Source organism: Triticum aestivum, chromosome 3B (assembly GCF_018294505.1).
Source record: "Triticum aestivum cultivar Chinese Spring chromosome 3B, IWGSC CS RefSeq v2.1, whole genome shotgun sequence".
Classification (NCBI taxonomy): Eukaryota; Viridiplantae; Streptophyta; class Magnoliopsida; order Poales; family Poaceae; genus Triticum; species Triticum aestivum.
Genome location: NC_057801.1, coordinates 546,429,181 through 546,452,330, shown reverse-complemented (window position 1 = coordinate 546,452,330; position 23,150 = coordinate 546,429,181). Strand labels below are relative to the sequence as shown.

Genomic DNA, 23,150 nt, shown 5'->3' with positions numbered 1-23,150 from the left:
GCTTTAACATCATAACTGCCTGCAACTGAGATTTACGCCCAATGGGAAACCTGACACCCCGTGACAAGACCAAAGGCGAGTTATCGTATTCCTAAAGAAGTTCCCGTTCCATACAACCGTTTTGGTCAGCTCAGAGCCACGCAAAACGTAGCGCGAAACGGAAGGGGTGGCTCGCGCGCGCTCGGCCGCTCCGGCCGGTATAAATACGCGGCGCGGCCGCGGCATCCCTCTGCAGTTCTCCGCGCTCTGCCTTTAGCAACGGACCAACAGTCCAGCTCCAGGAGCGAGCGAGCGAGCGAGCGAAATGGCACGTTCTTCCTGCGCTCGCACGGGGTCACGGGTGACGCGGTGCTTCCCATGCTACGACGGCGACAGGACCGGCGAGTTCAACGGCTGCAACGTCCCCAACGATCTCCTGCCATCGCTGGGCGCCACCGCCGCCACCCAGCCGACCGCCGGCAAGCTCAGCAAGTACCTGGTCTCGCCTTACGGCCGGCGCTACAGGTACGGAAGCACGCACGATTGCTTCACTCAGTCGCGTGCTGTTAGATATATAGGCGGTGATGGATCGATCGTTGATGTGCAGGGTGTGGGAGACGTTTCTGATCTTGCTGGTGGTGTACTCGGCGTGGATATGCCCGCTGGAGTTCGCGTTCCTGAGGTACCTGCCCCGCGCGCCTTTTGTCGTGGACGATGTCGTGAACGGCTTCTTCGCGGTCGACATCCTGCTCACTTTCTTCGTGCCCTACGTCGACAACAAGTCTTACCTTGTCGTCGACGATCCGAAGAAGATCGCACTCAGGTGCTACTGCTACTACGTACTTCCTCAGGGTCGAGACGTTAGTCTCTCAGACACGCATGAATGCACTACTGTATTTACCTGTAGATCCTGCCTTGTTTCTTTTGGTTTGCAGGTATCTGTCGACCTGGTTCATCTTTGACGTTTGCTCCACGGTTCCATTCCGCTCCATCACCCACCTCTTCACCAGGCACGAGCACAGCCTCGGCCTCAAGTTCCTCAACGTGCTTCGCCTCTGGCGGCTGCGCAGAGTCAGTTCCTTATTTGCAAGGTACTACTAGTACAGTAGTATATGTAGCTAAGCACTGTGCACTTTGCATATATACCAAGCTAAAAATGGTCACCGGTCAGTACGTGCAACTTAATTAACAATAATGATTCTGTTATTCCTTTCCGTAGGCTTGAGAAGGACATCCGTTTCAACTACGCCGTGATACGCTGCACAAAGCTCATCTCGGTACGTCCAGATTCTCTCTTCCTTTCTCTGTAGTACCACCGTCACCGTGCAGTAGTAGTTCTTCCTCATGCATGCATGCATGCGCCACGGATGATATATGCAGGTCACTCTGTTCGCGGTGCACTGCGCCGGGTGCATCAACTACCTGATCGCGGACAGGTACCCGGACCCGGCGAGGACCTGGATAGGCGCGGCGCACCCGGACTTCAGGGAGGACGGGCTGTGGGTGCGCTACGTCACGTGCCTCTACTGGTCCATCACCACCATGACCACCACCGGCTACGGCGACCTGCACGCCCAGAACGCCAGGGAGATGCTCTTCGGCATCTCCTACATGCTCTTCAACCTCTGGCTCACCGCCTACCTCATCGGCAACATGACCAACCTCGTCGTCCACAGCACCAGCCGCACCAGAGACTTTGTACGTACTATATGCATCCACCATCCATTCCAAACTAGCATCATACTACTGCACTGCTCCCATGCATATTTGGGTTGTGATCATGGCTTGTGCATGACAAAAATGCAGAGGGACATGGTTCAGGCTGCCACGGAATTCGCGGCGAGGAACCAGCTACCGCGGCAGATAGAGGAGCAGATGCTGAACCACATATGCCTGAGGTTCAAGGCAGAGGGGCTCAAGCAGCAGGACACACTGGACATCCTCCCCAAGGCGATGAGATCGAGCATATCGCTTTATCTCTTCTTCCCGGTGGTTCAGGGCGCCTACCTGTTCAGGGGAGTCTCCCCAAGCTTCATCCAACAACTGGTGAGAAACTTGTAAAGCCTTAGGTTGAAGGTGTAGGAATGGAAGGGTACTCGCAGATAGAGTATTAAATTTGGTTCAACTAGCAGGTAACGGAGATGGCGGCCGAGTACTTCGCCCCAAAGGAAGACATCATACTGCAGAACGAGTACCCATCGGACCTACACCTTCTTGTGACCGGAGAAGTGGTATGTACAGTAGAATCTTATGGATTTACAACGTTAATTATCTTGAACTCACACACCTTATAGGGCTTGCGTATCATTAATCAACGTGCATCTTCATTGACAGGATATTGTGGCGTTCCTAGATGGGACAGAGCAGGTACTGTTCCCGGGTTCATGACTTGACCAAATAACATGCAATGCAGAGTGCAATCTGCAAAGTTGGTCCCTCAAGTACTTAACGTACTTACTGATAACGTGCACCTTTCAGGTTTATGGAAAGGCGACTGAGGGAGGACTGCTAGGGGAGATTGGGGTACTGTGCAACAAGCCACAGCCGTTCACTTTCCGGACGACCAAGCTATCTCAGGTTCTAAGGATCAGTAGGCCCAAGCTGATGGATATCATCCAGGAAAATGCAGAAGACGGCGAAATCATCAGGATCAATCTTGAGCAAGTAAACGTCTAAGTAACGTGCACCCTATCAAGGTATACCCGGAATGAATGTATTGGCTTTGTGTACTTCAAATATACCAAAATTGAAGTATGGAACTATGAAAGGATACACCAAAATGATCTGGGGACTGGACAAAGGCTGAATCCTTGAGACGGTCTCTCGCCTATTGAAGAACGCGACTTTCTATTTAGCACAACAGTTTAAGTGTCCAAGACCCCGTATGTATATAGTATTATGACTTTAACGGGTGTAACGAGTGAAATAATTGTTCATTGTACTCCAACATAGTTAATTTGCACCATGTAATTGGGTACAAGATAACGGTGCTACCAATGATATCGAGGCCAACTACCGTCGTTGCAATGACTCACAACATGTATTCACCTAATCACCATCCAGTTCTTTTTTTTTGTTTTTTTTATCACCCTCCAGTTCTCAATGCACACAACCATGCACGAAGTTGTAATCACATAAAGGTTGTCGACTCCACTCCGTGAAAATCAGCCCCATTTCATCAAATCCACTTTAAAGCAGTTTCACCCAGGAGTTGCACTTTAACATACAACCGTTTATCTTGTTTGTCTTCCCGCTAGCTCCTGTTTTCATAGTTGAGAACTTTAGTGAGAAAGGTCTATCAGGGGTTGCTCTGCCACGCGCGCAAGGGGTGGGTGGGTGGGTGGGGTGGTGGTGGTATCCACTTACCAGTAGCGGTGTTGTGTAAATCTCCCACGAGAACTTTTTGAACGGTTTTTGGAGCACCCGTGAAGTGCTTCACGAAAAACAAGGAATTGTACAACAGATTTAAGTTTTTTATGGTGTGGAACATCATGAAGCTACCCCATTTGGCTTGCGCTTTTTAGAGCAGGCCCTAAGTTTACATAAGTAGATAAGAAGTGAACTCACAAGCGAGATTCTTGTTGCACTACTTAACCTAACAAACCTTCCAGTTGGACGTGAACACGCCCCAAAATGGAATCAAAACGCGTGGTAACATGGGAAGAGGGCAAAAGCTCAGAGCCTGCCATAAAAATTAGTGACTGGACGACCTGCATTGGACTATATATATTTTCACTCAAGACTTCAAGATATATGTAGATTTTGTGCCTTGATAACAAAGCGGTGTTGAATGATCTTTCATTACTTATTCAGGAGCTCACAAAAGTACATCAAGTGGCCAAGATAACAAAAGGGGTAAAGTTCTAGTCTCACTGCCAAAAACTTCTTCTATTGGTGATGGTGTGCTGGACTAGGGGTACTTGCTGATACGTCTCCAACGTATCTATAATGTTTTATTGTTTCATACTATTATAGTATCAATCTTGGATGTTTATTATGCAATTATATGCAATTATATATCATTTTTGGGACTAACCTATTAACCTAGTGCCAGGTGCCGGTTGTTGTTTTTTTGCTTATTTTTGGCTTTTCAGAAAATCGGTATCAAACGGAGTCCAAACTCTATGAGACAATTTTTTCTGGACCAGAAGAGACCCTAGAAGCTCCCAGGAGAAGACCTGAAATGCCACGAGGCAGCGACAAGCCTGCCAGGCGTGCCCCAGGGGACGCGCCCCCAGGCTTGTGGGCCCCTTGTGGCACCTCCTGACCTTATTCCAGCTCTATAAATTTCCAAATATTCCCAATACATGAGAGTTTGGGGAACGTAACATGCAATTTCAAAAAAAATCCTACGCTCATGCAAGGTCTATCTAGGAGATGCATAGCAACGAGAGGGGGAGAGCATCGACATACCCTTGTAGATCGCTAAGCGGAAGCATTTATCTCACGGTTGATGTAGTCGTACTCTTCGCGATCCGATCACGATCCAACCGATCTAGTGCCGAATGGACGACACCTTCGAATTTAGCACATGTGCGGCTCGATGATGTCTCCTCCCTCTTGATCCAGCAAGCAGGAGAGGAGAACTAGATGGGATCACAACCAACACGAAGGCGTGGTGGTGATGGTGGTGGTGGAGCACCTACAGCGCTTCGCTAAGCGTCGCCAGGACGAGGCGGTGGAACTACGGAGTAACGGGGGAGAGAGGGGGGTCAAGGGCTTGGTGTATCCTCTTGGGGCGCCCCCTCCCCTCGATATATAGGTGGAGGGGTGTGGGAAACAGCCCCTCCAAGCCCTAGGGCGTAGCTAAGGGGGAGAAGACTTGGACTCCAAGTCCAATCCTATTCCTACTAGGACTCCTTCCTTTTTTGTCTTCCCTAGCCATGTGGGCTTTTGAGGAATTGGTGCGCCTAACCCAATAAGGACAAGGCACCTCACCACAGCCCATGCTAGTCCTTGGGTCAGGATGAACCCACTTGTGGACTTTCAGACCCCTCCGGAACCTTCTGGAAGCTTCCCGGTACAATACCGAAAAAACTGCACCTTTTTCCGGAACCCAAAATATGACTTCCCATATATAAATCTTTACCTATCGACCATTCCGAGACTCCTCATGACATTCAGGATCTCATACGGGACTCCGAACAACATTTGGTTACCACTCATCAAATATCTCAACACTACTCTAGCATCAACGAACGTTAAGCGTGCGGACCCTACAGGCTCGAGAACTATGTAGACATGACCGAGACAACTCTCTAGTCAATAACCAATAGCGGAACCTGGATGCCCATATTGGCTCCTACATATTCTACGAAGATCTTTATCGGTCGAACCGTTATGACAACATATGTAATTCCCTTTGTCCATCGGTATGTTACTTGCCCGAGATTCAATCGTTGGTATCTTTATACCTAGTTCAATCTTGTTACCGACAAGTCTCTTTACTCGTGCCATAATACATCATCCTGCAACTAACTCATTAGTCACTTTGCTTGCAAGGCTTCTTATGATGTGTATTACTGAGAGGGCCCGGAGATACCTCTCCGATACTCGGAGTGACAAATCATAATCTCGATCTATGCCAATCCAACAAACACCTTAGGAGATACCTGTAGAGCATCTTTATAATCACCCAGTTATGTTGTGACGTTTGATAGCACACAAGGCATTCCTCCGGTATCCGGGAGTTGCATAATCTCATAGTCAAAGGAATATGTATTTGACATGAAAAAAGCAATAGCAATAAAACTGAATGATCATAATGCTATGCTAACGGATGGGTCTTGTCCATCACATAATTCTCCTAATGATGTGATCCCGTTCATCAAATGACAACACATGTCTATGGTTAGGAAACTTAACCATCTTTGATTAACAAGCTAGTCTAGTAGACGCTTACTAGGGACACGGTGTTTTGTCTATGTATCCACACATGTATCAAGTTTTCGGTTAATACAATTCTAGCATGAATAATAAACATTTATCATGATATAAGGAAATATAAAATAACAACTTTATTATTGCCTCTAGGGCATATTTCTTTCGGTCTCCCACTTGCACTAGAGTCAATAATCTAGTTCACATCGCCATGTGATTTAACACCAATAGTTCACATCTTTATGTGATTAACACCCATAGTTCACATCGCCATGTTACCAACACCCAAAGGGTTTACTAGAGTCAATAATCTAGTTCACATCGCTATGTGATTAACACCCAAAGAGTACTAAGGTGTGACCATGTTTTGCTTGTGAGAGAAGTTTAGCCAACGTGTCTGCCACATTCAGATCCGTATGTATTTTGCAAATTTTTATGTCTACAATGCTCTGCATGGAGCTACTCTAGCTAATTGCTCCCACGTTCAATACGTATCTAGATTGAGACTTAGAGTCATCTAGATCAGTGTCAAAGCTTCCATAGATGTAACTCTTTATGGTGAACTCTTTATCACCTCCATAACCGAGAAACATTTCCTTAGTCCTGCTTAAGGTAACTAAGGATAATTTTGACCACTGTCCAGTGATCTACTCCTAGATCACTATTGTACCCCCTTGCCAAACTCATGGCAAGGTACACAACAGGTTTACACAGCATGACATACTTTATAGAACCTATGGTTGAGGCATAGGGAATGACTTCCATTCTCTCTTTATCTTCTGCCGTGGTCGGTTTTGATTCTTTACTCAACTTCACACCTTACAATACATGCAAGAACTCTGATACGTCTCCAACGTATCTATAATTTTTGATTGCTCCATCTACTTTATCTACTGTTTTGGACTATATTGGGCTTTATTTTCCACTTTTATATTATTTGTGGGACTAACCTATTAACCGGAGGCCCAGCCCAGAATTGCTATTTTTTGCCTATTTCAGTGTTTCGAAGAAACGGAATATCAAACGGAGTCCAAACGGAATGCAACCTTCGGGAACGTGATTTTCTCACCGAACGTGATCTAGGAGACTTGGACCCTGCTCCAAGGAACAAAAGAGGCGGTCACGAGGGTGGAGGGCGCCCCCCCTGGGCGCGCCCCCTACCTCGTGGGCCCCCTGTTGCTCCATCGACGTACTCCTTCCTCCTATATATGCCTACGTACCCCCGACAGATCAAAAACGGAGCCAGAAACCTAATTCCACCGCCGCAACTTTTTGTATCCACGAGATCCCATCTTGGGGCCTGTTCCGGAGCTCCGTCGGAGGGGGCATCTACCACGGAGGGCTTCTACATCAACACCATAGCCCCTCCGATGAAGTGTGAGTAGTTTACTTCAGACCTTCGGGTCCATAGCTAGTAGCTAGATGGCTTCTTCTCTCTTTTTGGATCTCAATACAATGTTCTCCCCCTCTCTTGTGGAGAACTATTCGATGTAATCTTCTTTTTGCAGTGTGTTTGTTGAGACCGATGAATTGTGGGTTTATGATCCAGTATTATCTATGGAAAATATTTGAATCTTCTCTGAATTCTTTTATGTATGATTGAGTTATCTTTGCAAGTCTCTTCGAATTATCCGTTTGGTTTGGCCAACTAGATTGGTAGTTCTTGCAATGGGAGAAGTGTTTAGCTTTGGGTTCAATCTTGCGGTGTCCTTACCCAGTGACAGAAAGGGTTGCAAGGCACGTATTGTATTGTTGCCATCGAGGATAACAAGATGGGTTTTTTATCATATTGCATGAATTTATCCCTCTACATCATGTCATCTTGCTTAAGGCGTTACTCTATTTTTAACTTAATACTCTAGATGCATGCTGGATAGCGGTCGATGAGTGGAGTAATAGTAGTAGATGCAGAATCGTTTCGATCTACTTGTCTTGGACGTGATGCCTATATACATGATCATTGCCTAGATATACTCATAACTATGCTCAATTTTGTCAATTGCTCAACAGTAATTTGTTCACCCACCATAGAATACTTATGCTCTTGAGAGAAGCCACTAGTGAAACCTATGGCCCCCGGGTCTATTCTCATCATATCAATCTCTATCGCTTTATTTACTTGTTTTGTTTTTATTTTGCCTTTTACTTCTCACTTTGCATCTATCTATCAAAAATACCAAAAATATTATTTATCATCTCTATCAGATCTCACCCTCGTAAGTAACCGTGAAGGGATTGACAACCCCTAATCGCGTTGGTTGCGAGTAGCTATCGTTTTGTGTAGGTACGAGGGACTTGTGTGTGGTCTCCTACTGGATTGATACCTTGGTTCTCAAAAACTGAGGGAAATACTTACGCTACTTTACTGCATCATCCTCTCCTCTTCGGGGAAAACCAACGCAGTGCTCAAGAGGTAGCAAACTCTTTCTTTGACTGATCCATTTTGAACTCCTTCAAAATCTTGTCAAGGTAGTACTCATTGAAAATCTTATCAAGTGTCTTGATCTATCTCTATAGATCTTGATGCCCAATATGTAAGCAGCTTCACCGAGGTCTTTCATTAAAAAAATTCTTATTCAAGTATCCTTTTATGCTATCCAGAAATTCTATATCATTTTCAATCAATAATATGTCATCCACATATAATATCAGAAATGCTACAGTGCTCCCACTCACTTTTTGTAAATACAGGCTTCACTGTAAGTCTGTATAAAATCATATGCTTTGATCACCTAATCAAAGCGTATATTCCAACTCCGAGATGCTTGCACCAGTCCATAGATGGATCGATGGAGCTTGCACACTTTGTTCATATACAACTATTCTGGTTGCATCATATACAACTATTCTTTGAGATATCCATTAAGGAATGCAGTTATGACATCAATTTGCCATATTTCATAATCATAAAGTGTGGCAATTGCTAACATGATTCAAACGGACTTAAGCATCGCTACGGGTGAGAAAGTCTCATCGTAGTCAACTCCTTGAACTTGTCGAAAACCTTTTGCGACAAGTCGAGCTTTTGTAGATAGTAACATTACCATCAGCGTCAGTATTCTCCTTGAAGATCCACTTATTCTCTATGGATTGCCGATCATCCGGCAAGTCCACCAAAGTCCACACTTTGTTCTCATATATGGATCCTATCTTAGATTTAATGGCCTCAAGCCATCTGTCGGAATCTGGGCTCATCATAGCTTCTTCATAGTTCGTAGGTTCCCCTTGGTCTAGTAACATGACTTCCAGGACAGGATTACCATACCACTCTAGTGCGGATCATGCTCTGGTTGACCTACTAAGTTCAGTACTAACTTGATCAGAAGTTTCATGATCATCATCATTAGCTTCCTCTCAAGTTGGTGTAGGCATCACGGGAACAGATTTCTCTGATAAGCTACTTTCTAAATTGAGAGAATGTACATTTACCTCATCAAGTTCTACTTTCCTCCCACTCACTTCTTCAAGAGAAACTCCTTCTCTAGGAAGGACCCATTCTTAGCAACAAAGATCTTGCCTTTGGATCTATGGTAGAAGGTGTACCCAATAGTTTCTTTAGAGTATCCTATGAAGACGCACTTCTCCGATTTGGGTTCGAGCTTATCAGGCTGAAGCAGAGAAGAAAAAAAGTAAAAAAAAAGTGAGAGAGAAAAAGAAAAAAAAGATATTTCAGATCTATCTAGACTCAATCTGGTAACTGAATTCGGATTGGAATCTGTTTTGGGCAGTTTCAATAAAATGGACATATCTTTCTCATATGAAGTCTGTTTTGGCTTCACGAGTATTTAAATTAAAGCTAGTGACGAGCCGCATCTAAATAGTAACAAAAGATTGTTCAATATTTGGCACCTCAAAATCGGCTTCTAAATTGATCTTTTTACCCTCCGAAGTTCACGAACAGTTTGTTAAAGTTTTAGGCCGGTTTTAGAATTGTTTGCCTCTTTTTGCATTGGAAAGCTTGAGCCAGTAGCACTTTTGAGAAAAAATATTAGAAAATTGGCACAAACTTTAATAGACGAAAGTTGGAGAGAGAGTGTTTGGTACATACTGGTTGGAGCTTCTTTCCCATCATTATCTTTACTGTCATTGTGATCTTTGCTTATATCTTGATGTTCACAGCTATTCATATCCTTTGTTGTTGCTAGTTGTGCTATGTCATAACCTTATTAGTGTTCTTGACTCGCGTCTCTAGTCCGGTCTAGCCTAGGCCGGCACAGTATCATTGTTGAACGTTTATTCAACATCGCATCTCTGAATTGATTATTGCTAATCTTTTGCTACTATATATTTACTTCGAAGTTATTCAACACCGCTGGTTGCCAGTCATCACCTGCTGCATGGTAAGAACTTGTATGACATTGATATTTGCTTTACCATGAGCGATTTACCACCACATCCTAGTAGTTCATACGAACATTATTCTCGAATTTTGTTTCTTGTTTCTATTAATCATGATAGGTTCCCGAGATAGAAGTTCTTGGACGACGTACACTCTTTCACCACCACGAGAGGTGCGACAACACACACAAGCATATATTTACTATACGTTCACCCGGCAATCACTTTACTCAATCTTCGGAGTTATTCAACACCGCTGGTTGCCAGTCATCACCTGCTGCATGGTAAGAACTTGTAAGACATTGATATTTGCTTTACCATGAGCGATTTACCACCACATCCTAGTAGTTCATAGGAACATTATTCTCGAATTTTGTTTCTTGTTTCTACTAATCATGATAGGTTCCGGAGATAAAAGTTCTTGGACGATGGACACTTTTTCACTACCACGAGAGGTGCGACAACACACACAAGCATATGGTCAGGTCATCTCTTTACCGCCATTTCAGGGTAGATCTAATCATGTTATTTATCTAGCTTGAGAGCTTGAAGTAGCACAAGTTTTTACTCACCATGATTTTTCCGAACTTGAGAGAGTACGACCTGCCACTCGAGCATTTCTTGGTTTTGCTTCTATTTGGTGGAGTGGGCACCGTAAGAAAAACATTGATAACCAACCCACAACTTGGAAAATTTTGAAAGCTATAACGAGACATCAATTTGTTCCTGCTTACTATCTTCGTGAATTGCTTCACAAATTAGAAGAATTAAAACAAGGCAGTAACATTGTTAATGCTTACTACCAAGAGTTCAAATTTTATATACATCATTGTGACATAGATCTATCTGAGGATGATACACATAATAGATTTTTTCGTGGTTTGAACCATGAGATTCGTGCAATATTTCATTATATTCTGTGTTGCATTGCCGGTATGATATGTTTGTGCTTGTACCTTTGAGAGACAAATGCACAAAGATGCGTTGGGAGACTACGACAACTACTATTCCAGTTCATGCTCACCACCACTAGTTGTATCCTCCCTCGATGCACCTGCTAGAGCGGCAACTCCTCAGATTGTGAGCACGAAATCGCCTCAAATATGTGGTACATTACCATCATGCGTACCTACATCACCTAAGTCATTGCGACAAGGTAACACTAAAGGTATTGATGACATAAATTTACATGAGGATGATGAATGCCTAGTTGATTTGAATACATCATGTGTTGAGTTACCTATCGATTTGAGCACAACACCTATTTTAGTGAAACATGTTACTATTATGAATGTATCATGTTATCAAACAACTGAAATACCAACAATTTTGAGTGCACCCATTGAATTAATTATTGATGAGAAAGAACCATGTGACTCGGTGACTAAATCTGATTTGGATCAAGTACAATTGATTAGCCATGAGGACATGTTATCTACAATGTTGCATGCTAATTCGTTGTATTCTATGGTGTTGAATTCACCCATGCATTTATCACATGTGAAAATAAAAATAATTGAAATCACATGTTTGAAATCATTGGAAAGTGTTTACGCCTCTAATTTTACTTTTAACTTCATTGGGGATTATAGCATAGACAATGATTTTTTATGCATAAGATTTACATCACGAGTGATGATCATGCTAGCTTGAAATAAATGGAAATAATTGTGCCAATGCATCATCATTTTGATATGAACTCTAATCTTGGTGACAATTTTGTGTTGAATGACTTGTTGCATGTTTGCTTATTTCAGCATGTTGTAGCATGTAATTATGAAACTATTAAAGTTTATTCACCAATTTTGAGATGGTTTAATAATGAGGATTGTTGATCTTTTGATATGAATAAGAGCTTCAATTATATGTGCAAGCTAAGTGGCAATATTTGCATGCCTTCTAGTTCTTGTGATAACAATTTGGCTTTATATTTCACGACATACGAAAAGTTACTCACGTATAAATGTGTCACATGTGGAAAAATTAAGGGAAGTAAAAATAGATGACATATAGTACATATACAACATGTACATCTTATCTCTTTTGTTAGCCACATTTGAGACTAAACAACGCCGAGGACGGCTTTGTTTTTAAAAAGGGTATGACGATGAGGACATGGCTACCTTGGATAAGACAAAAAATAATGCATACATGCATATTTGTGAGATGATTTCTTATAAGAATTATGCAATAATTTATTTGTGTTATACGAAACAAACAATACTTCAAGTGCAGCGATTCGGTGCCCAGACTCATATGCACTCGGTCAGAAAATAATTCACAATTTAAAAAAAATCAAAATTTCCTTTTTTTTGCATGGTTGATAATTTATTGCGTGAGGTCCGCTCCAATTTTCAGAACATTTGGACATCTGGGTAGCTCTCAGCAAAAAAATAACAAATCAGTTCAGAACAGTGCATGAACAATAAACTTTTTTACAGACCCTAAATTTATCTTTTTTGTTGAGCGCTACTTAGATGTCCAAATAAACTAAAAATTGGAGCGGACCTCGCGCAACAAAAAATGTTTTTTTTTAATATTTTTTTTATTTTCTCTTCAGCGCGGTGCAGATGAGCCTCGGCTTAGAAATGAATATTCGAAATACTTCACCTATTTTTATTTCAGGCCTAAATATAGAATTGTTGAACACTTGTATGAACCACGTGTGAAGACAAAGAAAAAGGAAATAATTAGGTGTTGTTCAAGAAGTTCTCTCACATTTAATGAAATGATTAGTTGTTGTTCAAGAAGTCCTCTAACGTCACTTTGGCCCAAGTGAAGATAGAGACCAAGTCCCCCGTGTTGTGGACTCAGATTCGGACTACATTGACATACCTGACTTAAAATGCCAATAACTTTTGCATCTAGACTCCTTTTTTGTTAGAAAGTTTACTCAGCGCACTTTTCAACCCAATTGGATTCATCTTCAAATTCGTCCGGAGCATGGAGATATTGCTAAAACTGTCCGACGCTGCACCAGAATTCGAAAGAAACTACAAGTCTAAAGGTGTTGTGTCACCTTCACTTGGACCCATGGGCCTTGTACGACCTATGGTTAGTTTAGGTTGCCTTAGAACATCCTCCCACCTCCTTGGCCGCCACCCCTTGCTCCTATATAAATAGATCAATCTAATAGTTATTTGCTTGAGATTTGTTTAGTTAAAAGTTAGTCATTGCAACTTTGTGTGCTTCTTTTGTGTCCAACGACCAGGCTAAGACGCTTTCAAATCCTCACTTATTAATACTTCATGTATATACATAATATTCAGATTGCATTGTCATATTCTTGCTTGTTCCTCGATTGCATTCGGGAATAGACCTTCGTGGTCAGACTGATCGTGGTTCCGACATCGTCAGCAACCTCGGGAGATTGGTTTAGCAATTACTAAGGTGCAACACCATTGCACGTTTGTAGTCGGATCGTCAAAGTCGACTCCACCAAATCAATAATTACCATCTCATGGAAAGATCAGGACCCTCGCCCTTATCATCCCACAATTTTCGTAAATGTTCATCGGTTAGAAAAATGTTCGCGGATTCAAAAAAAGTCACTTGTTTTAAAAAAAAGGTGTTCATTTTTGTCAGAAAATGTTCATGAATTTGATTTTTTTCATAATTTTAAAAAATCTTCACGAATTTGGAGAAAATGTTCATGAATTTGAAAAAATATCACAAGTTCAAAAACTGTTCATGATTTACAAAAAATGTTCTCAATTTGGTAAAATGTTCACAAATTTGAAAGATAGCCTCAAAAAACAAAAATAAAAGAAAATAATAAAGAAAGAAAAGAAAAGAAATAAAAGGAAAAATAGAAACAGAATAGTAAAGAAAAGCAAAAAAGGAAAAAATGAAAAACGAGAAAAAAGACCCTTCCAAAGCCACTGGGGAAGGAATCCCAAAAAGGAACTTACGCTGTTGGGGGTACACGCCAACTAGCTATTTGTCGGCCTACGCGCCAAATAGAAGTGACCATTAGATTGACCGAGGCGACGTGAATCCCTGTTGCAAGCCGAGGTATGCATATGAGACCGTGGGCCTTTTTTCTAAGAAATGAGTATGGGCTTATGTGTACGAGCATACATCTAGATAACCCATTTGTGCGACAAATAATTCTGGACGGAGTAGGATTCTGCACCAGGGCTATATGGCGTCTGTATTGATTCCTAATGGGAATCCTCCGTGGGCAACAGTAGCCGGCTGGCCCAACTCTTTACGCGTAGGTTTGACCAAGGTTTGCTACTGGTCATTGTAAGATCCGGTTTACTATGTTTTTTTTTGTATTTCCACCATTTTTCATTTTGCTTTGGTTTTCTTTGTTTTCATATGTTTTTTGGGTTTTTTTATTTCTTTTCATACTTTGTTTTTATTTTGTTTCTTTCTTGTTTTTCTTTGATTTTTTGCTTTTTTGTTTATTTGTCGGTATTACTGGTTTTCTTGTCGTGTTTTTTCAACACATGTCTACATTTTTCATATGTATTGAACATAATTTTGTATACATTAGGAATATTTTTTACACATCTTTAATTTTTTTAAATGCATGATTAATATTTTTATACGTTTTTGATATATACTTTTTCATACATTCTGTACATTTTTTATACTTATAAATATTTTTATTAAATATTTCACATTTATCCAGTACATTTTAAAAATATTAAAAAACATGCTTTTAATATATTTTTCAAATACATGTTAATTTTTTTAAGAATGCACATTGAAACATATTTTTTAGGACCGTCATATTTGGCACACCTGTGATGGATAGCAAAACTACCACACCACCGATTCTTATAGATAACTGACACATATAGAAGGCCTCGTTCCGCTCGATCAAACGAGCGTTTGAACTCGGCTCGATCGTAGGAGGCTTCCACCGATTTTTTTCCTCCCGATTTTTATTTTCAAAACGGTTTTTTTTTCTCTCCTAGTTTTATGCTAGTTAATTTAGGTGGGAAGAAAAAGAAATAATAAAGTGCTTAAAAGAGGACTTGAACTTAGGTCTAATGCGTGCCCGCTATGACTAATAACCAAATCACCCATCTTAAGTTGTTGTCTATAGTATGCAAACAATGGAATTTGAACCCTTCTTCTTTCTACCATGTCAACGAAAAGCTTAATTTTAGGCTTGATAACTTTGGCCGAGCAGCATGATAACTATGACATGTGCATGCTGATAACTTCAAACATTAACACCCCTGTTTAAAAAAATGACATGATAAAGCTGGTAACTATATCATGAGAAGGTCGGTAACTACAGCGTGAAAATCACAATAACTTTAACATGTGCAACATCATAATTTTCCACAAGATTTAAAGTGCACGCCCGGGGGGCGGGGGGGGGGGGGGTATATTTGAACAACCCCCTTCCCCTTCGTGAAAGTTACGACGGCGTTTTTAGTGTACATTATGGTTTTCAAAGGAAGCCTGATAGCATACAAAAAGAGGACAAAAACACATGAAGTTTTGACATACTACACCCCATGTTTCAAATTAACGCGATGTTTATACAGTTATCAAGTTTCACTTTGTCCATTATCATGCAATTTTCACATAAGTTACTAGGGTAAATTTTCCAATATTTTTTTCTCATAGGTCAAAATTAACGCGGTGTTTCCCCGAAAAAATTACCATGGTGTTTGTACATAAGTTATTAGTTCTTCCGTTTGTGTATTAACATGTTATTTGCACACAATTTACCAAGGGTATGTTTTTCGACCACCTTTCCCCCTTTTGGTCAATGTTACCGTGGTGTTTATACCCAAGTTATCAGATCTGCAGTTCGTATATTATCATGGCACTTACACACAAGTTATCGAGTGTATGTTTTTCAACAACTTTTGCCCTTTGCAAAAAAGGTTACCGCGGTGCTTATTCGTATATTACCAATGTTATTTTCACATAAGTTGCCAAGGGTGTGTTTTTAAACAACTTTTTCTTGTTTGGTCAATGGAACCGCGGTGTTCTGTACGTAAATTATCGGGTATGTGACACATATATTACCGTACTATTTACACATAAATTAGCGAGCATATGTTTTTCAACAAAAAGTTTTCTGAGTTAGAAAGTTATCATCATGTTTTGTATGTAAGTTATCAGTTAAATGGTGCTTATATTACCACGTTATTTACATAGAGATTATCGGTGGCACATTTGTAGTACATCCCTTGGGGTCAAAGTTATTGTGGTGTTTGTATGTATGTTATCAAGTCAGCGGAGCGTAAATTATCATCTTATTTACACATAAGTTAACGTGGTTATGTTTTTCGATCACTTTTTTCCTCGGGTCAAAACTACCACGATGTTTGCGGGTAAAATTATCAAGTCTGCGATAATAACTTTTTTCCATGGTTCAAAATTACCGCGGTGTTTTTGCGCAAGTTATCATGTCTACAGTGCGTATTATTACCGTTCTATTTGCATAGAGTTACCGGGGTTTGTTTTCAATAATAATTTTCTATGTCAAATTTATCATGGTGTTTGTACGCAAATTATCAGATCAATTGTATATAAATTATCATGATATTTACATAGAAGTTACCGAGGGTATATTTCTACATCAATCTTTCTTCGATCAAAGTTAGCATGATATTTATACGTAAGTCGTTAAGTCTTAAAATGTAGTACAAATGATGCACCAGTGAAGCTAAAAAACCACAGAACATGTTTTCTTTAGCCAACATTAAGTTTTCCTAACTAGGCCTCTACCCAGCATTGGGCCCAGACCAACTCTTTTCTCTCTCTGAAGCCCACCGAGAATATTGTCTTCAACCTCCAACCAACGAAACCTGTATCTGAAAACTGAAAACTGACACAAAGAACTCCCAATTATCCATCATACATGTTGATTTAGGCTACAAATCGCGTGGACTTCAATATGAAATTCATAGATCTCTTCATTGCAAATCCATTTTAGTTGAGCACGCAACTTATTGTTCAAAGATGAAGGAGATCGATGCAAGTGTCCTATCTTGAAGTCGGCGCTTGCCGGAGCCTATGGTCGTGGCTAGAAGCTCGGCCAGTAGAACATCGGGCAGCAGAGGCTACTATGGCCGAGACGTGTGGAGGACGTGGTCGTCGATGGGCTGCAGGGGAGGCAGGAATCCCATGGAGATGGTGATGGAGCTCCTGCATCGGCGAGTATTAGCCATGGAAGGAGCTCCTCGCCGGAGCAGCAGGCTATGGCGGCGACTTGAGGAGGCGCTGGTACTCGAGGGGTGCAAGAGAACCGGTGGTTCGATCGAAGCTGCTGATGGCCAGTAAATGCGTGCTCGCGGCGTCATGCCTGGGCGCTCGGGCGTAGGAGTCATGAACGGAAGAGGTGTAGATCGAACGGTTGCCAGATCTGACAGCGCTGGATGCGGTAGATCGTTTTGCAATCTGCACATGGTTGCCAGATACATATTTCATATTTTTTAATGATAAAAACTTTTTATGAACTACACAACTTTTTTAAATTGTACAAACTTTTTTTTGAAATGCCCCGAACAATTTTTTTGAAACTTGTGAGCACATGCATGTTTTCTGAATTACACAAATATTTGTTTACTGTAAGGGCATATTTATCCTTCAGGTGTTTTGGTGATTGATGACAATGCATTTACGGACTAATCATGTGCCTTGAGTTTCTCAGATACTTTATCTCTAGGCATGAGACGATTCGGTGCCCCTCGGAGACTATTGAAGTCGGCGTTGTTCTACGTTTCTCTTTGGTGGATTTGAGTCATAGGAGAGCCGTACTATTAAGAGGGGGTCCGCGTCGGAAAGGTTTGGGTGGAATCAACACGTACACTTGTTCCTCCTTTCCCTGCATTTTGGAGCTTCCCTTCGTTATCAAGGTTGTGCGGACATCTGACGACTACTGCTGTACTTGTGGTAGTACCGCAAGTACACGCGGTAGTACCGCGGTGTGTCACGGTAGTACCGCTCATCTGGAGCGGTAGTACCGCTGCTCCCAGGCCTTGTGCCGCTCTGGTGCGGTAGTAGGGGCAGATGTAATTTTTTACATCCGCGCCCTCCACGGTAGTACCGCTCGTCCAGCGCGGTAGTACCGCGGAGGCCCACGGTAGTACCGCTCCCTAGGAGTCGTAGTACCGTGGCCCTTCTACCTAGTACCGCAGTGTCGCGGTAGTAGGCGCGGATGTAATTTTTTACATCCGCGCCCGCACGGTAGTACCGCGCCTCGCGAGCGGTAGTACCGCGTCGGATTTTTGTACCACCTCAGTTTCAGCGGAAGTAGGCACGGCTGTAATTTATTTCATCCGCGCCCTTCCCAGGCCGTGACTTTCCTGCCTAGTGGTAGTACCGCAAGTGGGTGCGGTAGTACCGCGCAAGCGGTAGTACTGCCCCCTTGTCAGGCTAGTTCCGGCCTGTGCTGCTGTCGCGGTAGTACTGTGGTCAGCCATGGTAGTACCGCACAGCCTCGCGGTAGTACCGCGCCCCTGGAGCGGTAGTACCGCATGTCGCGAGCTGAACATGTGGATAACGGTTGGATTTTTCCCTCGACTATATAAGGGGTGTCTTCTACCTCTAGTTGACCACCTCTTCCATCTCTAAGCTCCATTGTTGCTCCAAGCTCCATTTTCACTCGATCTCTCTCCCTAGCCAATCAAACTTGTTGATTTGCTCGGGATTGGGTGACAAGTGCCCGATCTACACTTCCACCACAGGATATTTGATTCCCCCCACTTATCCCTTGCGGATCTTGTTACTCTTGGGTGTTGAGCACCCTAGACGGTTGAGGTCACCTCGAAGCCATACTCCATTGTGGTGAAGCTTCGTGGGATTATTGGGAGCCTCCAAGTGTTGTGGAGATAGCCCCAATCTTGTTTGTAAAGGTCCGGTTGCCGCCTTCAAGGGCTCCAATAGTGGAATCACGGCATCTCGCATTGTGTGAGGGCGTGAGGAGATTACGGTGGCCCTAGTGGCTTCTTGGGGAGCATTGTGCCTCCACACCGCTCTAACGGAGACGTACTTCCCCTTAAAAGGAAGGAACTTCGGTAACACATCCTCGTCTTCACCGGCTCCACTCTTGGTTATCTTATCCCTTTACTTTTGCAAGCTTACTTGTGCCATATCCATTGCTTGCTTGTGTTCTCATTGTCTTTGCATCATATAGGTTGTCCACGTAGTTGCACATCTAGACAACCTATTTCATTGCAAGGTTTAAATTGTTAAAGAAAAGTCTAAAAATTGTTAGTTGCCTATTCACCCCCCCTCTAGTCAACCATATCGATCCTTTAAATTGGTATCAGAGCCTCGTCTCTTTATTAAGGACTTTGCCGTCCGAAGAGTATGGTTGACGTCAACGACGGTGCGGAGGAACACTCCGGTGTGAATCCCATCTCGTCTTCGGCCGAAGGGGGAACCTCGGTCTCACGTGAGGAATTCAATGTGGCTTTAGACACATTGAAAACCTCCATGACGACCGAGGTTAAAAGCATGTTTACTGAATTTCTAGAGGGACTTAAACTATCTACCTCACCAATGAAAGTGGGTGATCCCACTAACAAGGTGACGGATGCTAACTCCGATAAGGGGGAAGCTAACAATGAAAAGAGTCCTTCTACTAGTGATAGAAATGGCACCGGCATCTTTGCCCATGTGGAACCCCCGGTGTATAGAGGACCGATCCCCTCTACTCATTTGAATCATGCCGGTCCTCCTCCTAAATATGTGAAAAATGAAGATTATGATTCTTGGGTTTATCGCTTCAAGCGTCATTTAAAACATGTGAATACTAACCTTTGGAGAATTATTGAAGAAGGTTTCTATCCTCATGATCCAAGCAACTTCACCCCTAGAGAAGAAGTGGACAATCAATTCAATGAGAGTGCTCTCTTCATCATCCAAGATGCTATCCTTCCCGAAGATCTCCCTCATCTTCGACCTCATGTCATGGCTAAAGAAGCATGGAAGTGTGTCGAGCGTATGTACAGAGGAAGTGCTAGCATTCAACGCTCCAACTATGAAGTGGTGCAAGATGAAGCCGATGAGTTTGCAATGAAAGAGGACGAAGAACCTCGTGAGCTCTTTCGAAGAGTGACCAAACTTGCGGTCGCACTCCGAGATCATGGGAGTAAGGACACGGATGACAACTGAATCAAGCGCAAGTTCCTCAAGGCCATGATGCCCTACAACAAGGCCATGTCCTCAGTCATCCGCCAAAGACCGGACTTCCACTCCATGACCTCTGGTGAAGTGTTGGATGAGTTTGTTGCAATGAACATCTTGGATAAGACCGCCGACAATGCGGTGCTCCGTTCCCAAAGGGCAAAGAAGCCCAATCTTGCCTTGAAGGCCAAGGTTAGTGTGGAAGAAGAAGAAGAGGAGGAAGATGAGGAGAGCAACCCCGAGGACACGAAGTATGATTATCATGAGCACATGGCTCTAGCCTCAAGACAGCTTTGGAGTAAGAAGACAACAAGACCCAACTTCAACAAGAACAACTCAAGTGGCCTCAAGGGGAAGCAACAAGTTAGAACTTGTTTCAACTGTGGCAATGCCAGCCATTTCGTTGCGGATTGTCCATACGAGAAGCGGGAAGACAATGCTGGCAAGTTCATTTGAAAAGACAAAGCCAAGTCCTTCCCCAACAAGAACAACTTCACCAAGAAGACTCCTTCTCGCGGGTTGGTGGTTCAAGAAGAATACCGTGAGGATGACGATGATGATGAAGGTGGTGAAACAATGGCCATGGCATCCGTTGCCATTGTCTCAACTCCTCGGGTGTCTCTCTTCGATGCACCTAACGAGAACATCACCGCCAAGTGCCTCATGGCTAAGGCCACCAACAAGGTAACCCCCAACATCAAAACCACCATCATTCCTAACCCTCCTTCAACGGATGACCATGATAATGGTAAGGGGTCTAATGAGGAGATCAATGAATTTGAGTCCTTCATGAGTAAGCTCAAGGGCAAATCCAAGAAGCACTTCGTTGCTCTCTTGAAACAACTTGGTGAAGCCAATGACATGATCGAGGCTCATGAAGAAACCATCACTAAGATGGAAAGTCATAGTCGTGACTATGCCGATGAGATATCGAATCTCTCTAATGCTCTTGAGGAAGAGCGTGAGCATCGTTTGGCTCTTGAGGAGTCACACAACGATGGTCATGCTAAACTAAAGAAAGATCTTGATCATGCTCTTGTTGTGTCTCGTGTTCTAGCTTCCGAGAAGACTAAACTTGGGGTTAATCATGTTAGACTCACGGAGGAGTTTGATGTACTTGACAAGGCCCACAAGGTCTTGAAAGATGCTCATGCCGCCCTCAAGGAGTCTCATGCTCAACTCCAAGTTAAGCTAACTAAGGAAAAGGCCACATTTCCTCACATGGTCTTAATTGATAATGCAAATGCTACTAACCCATGTTGTGAGCATGTGCATCTTGTGGAGGAAAATGCCAAGTTGAAGGAACAACTCGAGAAAGGTCTTGTGTCATGCATACAAGGCGAGAAGAACCTAAATGACCTTTTGAGCAATCAAAAGGAAGTTGTGGGCAAGGAGGGAGTTGGGTTCGCACCCAAGTCCAAGAACAAAAAGAAGAACAAGGAGAAGAAGAGAAAGACCAATCGACCTCCTCCGCTCACGCAAACCTTTGTGAAGGAGGGAGAAGGTGCTCCTAAGGAGAAGAAGAACAATGGGAAGAGTGGTGAATCCAAAGAGCGCAACACCATCTCTCCCAACAAAGCCGGCGACTTTAACCCCTCTTATGTGTTGTGCCGTGCTAGTGATGGACATGTTTATGCTAAATTTGTTGGTTCTCCTTATGAGTACATTGAATGGTCTATTTGGGTTCCTAAGACCCTTGTTACTAACATAAAAGGACCCATTACTCAATGGGTACCTAAAACCAAGCATTGATCTCTTGTAGGTGTTTGCTTCCGGTGGGGGATCATGGTTGCTCGATAGTGGAGCAACAAATCATATGACCGGGAGCAAGGACTTGGTGGTGGACGTGCACAATATCCCATCTATGCCCACCAATGTCGAATGGGGTGATGCCTCACATTCTAAGGTATTGGGTCTTGGCAAGGTTGTCATTTCTCATGATCTAACGATCGAGAAAGTCATGCTTGTTGAGTCCCTTGCGTTCAATTTACTTTCCGTTCGTCAACTTGCACTCATGGGTTTTGCCACCTTCTTTGATATTGATATTGTGGCCCTCTTGTGGAGCAAGACTCTTAAAGTAGCCTTTGTTGGGCATGTCGAGAACGGTCTCTATGTGGTTAACTTCTCGGAGCAACCCACTAAGACCGCGACATGCCTAATGGCTAAAGTTGATGTGGGATGGCTTTGGCATCGCCGTTTAGCCCACGTCAATATGAGATCTTTGCAAAGTCTTCTCAAGGGGGACCATGTCCATGGACTAACAAATGTTAGTTTTGCCAAAGATCGTGTTTGCAGTGCTTGTATCGAAGGAAAGCTTCATGAGATGGCCCACCCTCCCACGACTATCATCTACTCGAAGAGACCCTTGGAGCTCCTCCACATGGACCTCTTTGGGCCCCCATCCTTTGATAGTCTTGGGGGTAGGAAGTATTGCTTGGTGATAGTGGATGATTATTCAAGATACACGTGGGTATACTTCTTCAATAGGAAGAGTGAGACTCAACAAACCGTCATCGACTTTGCAAATGAAGCTCAACGTCAACACAATGCAAAGATCTTGACAATAAGAAGTGACAACGGCACCGAGTTCAAGAACTACACCTTGGATGAGTTTCTTAGTGATGAAGGGATCAAGCACCAATATTCTGCACCATATACCCCTCAACAAAATGGTGTTGCGGAGAGGAAGAACCGGATGTTGATGGATGCGGCAAGGACCATGATGGCGGAGTTCAAGTCTCCATACAACTTCTGGGCCGAAGCCATCAACACAGCTTGTCATGCATCCAATCGGCTCTATCTCCGCAAAGGCTTGAACAAGACTCCGTATGAGATACTCACCA

At 43.0% G+C, this 23,150-nt stretch overlaps 1 protein-coding gene across 2 annotated transcripts; it reads left to right on the top strand.

The window, feature by feature from the left end:
- Positions 1-218: 218 nt before the first annotated feature.
- LOC123065683 (potassium channel KAT3) lies at positions 219-3,016 on the top strand. Of its 2 annotated transcripts, none has more exons than XM_044488923.1 (9): positions 219-504; positions 587-802; positions 915-1,070; positions 1,199-1,256; positions 1,360-1,677; positions 1,786-2,025; positions 2,112-2,210; positions 2,314-2,346; positions 2,458-3,016. In XM_044488923.1, the coding sequence occupies exons 1-9, from the start codon at positions 305-307 to the stop codon at positions 2,653-2,655; spliced, it is 1,518 nt and encodes a 505-aa protein (XP_044344858.1). In that variant the 5' UTR covers positions 219-304; the 3' UTR covers positions 2,656-3,016. The 2 variants fall into 2 exon arrangements, with proteins under 2 accessions (XP_044344858.1, XP_044344856.1); XM_044488921.1 differs by having other exon boundaries at positions 2,109-2,210.
- Positions 3,017-23,150: the final 20,134 nt, after the last annotated feature.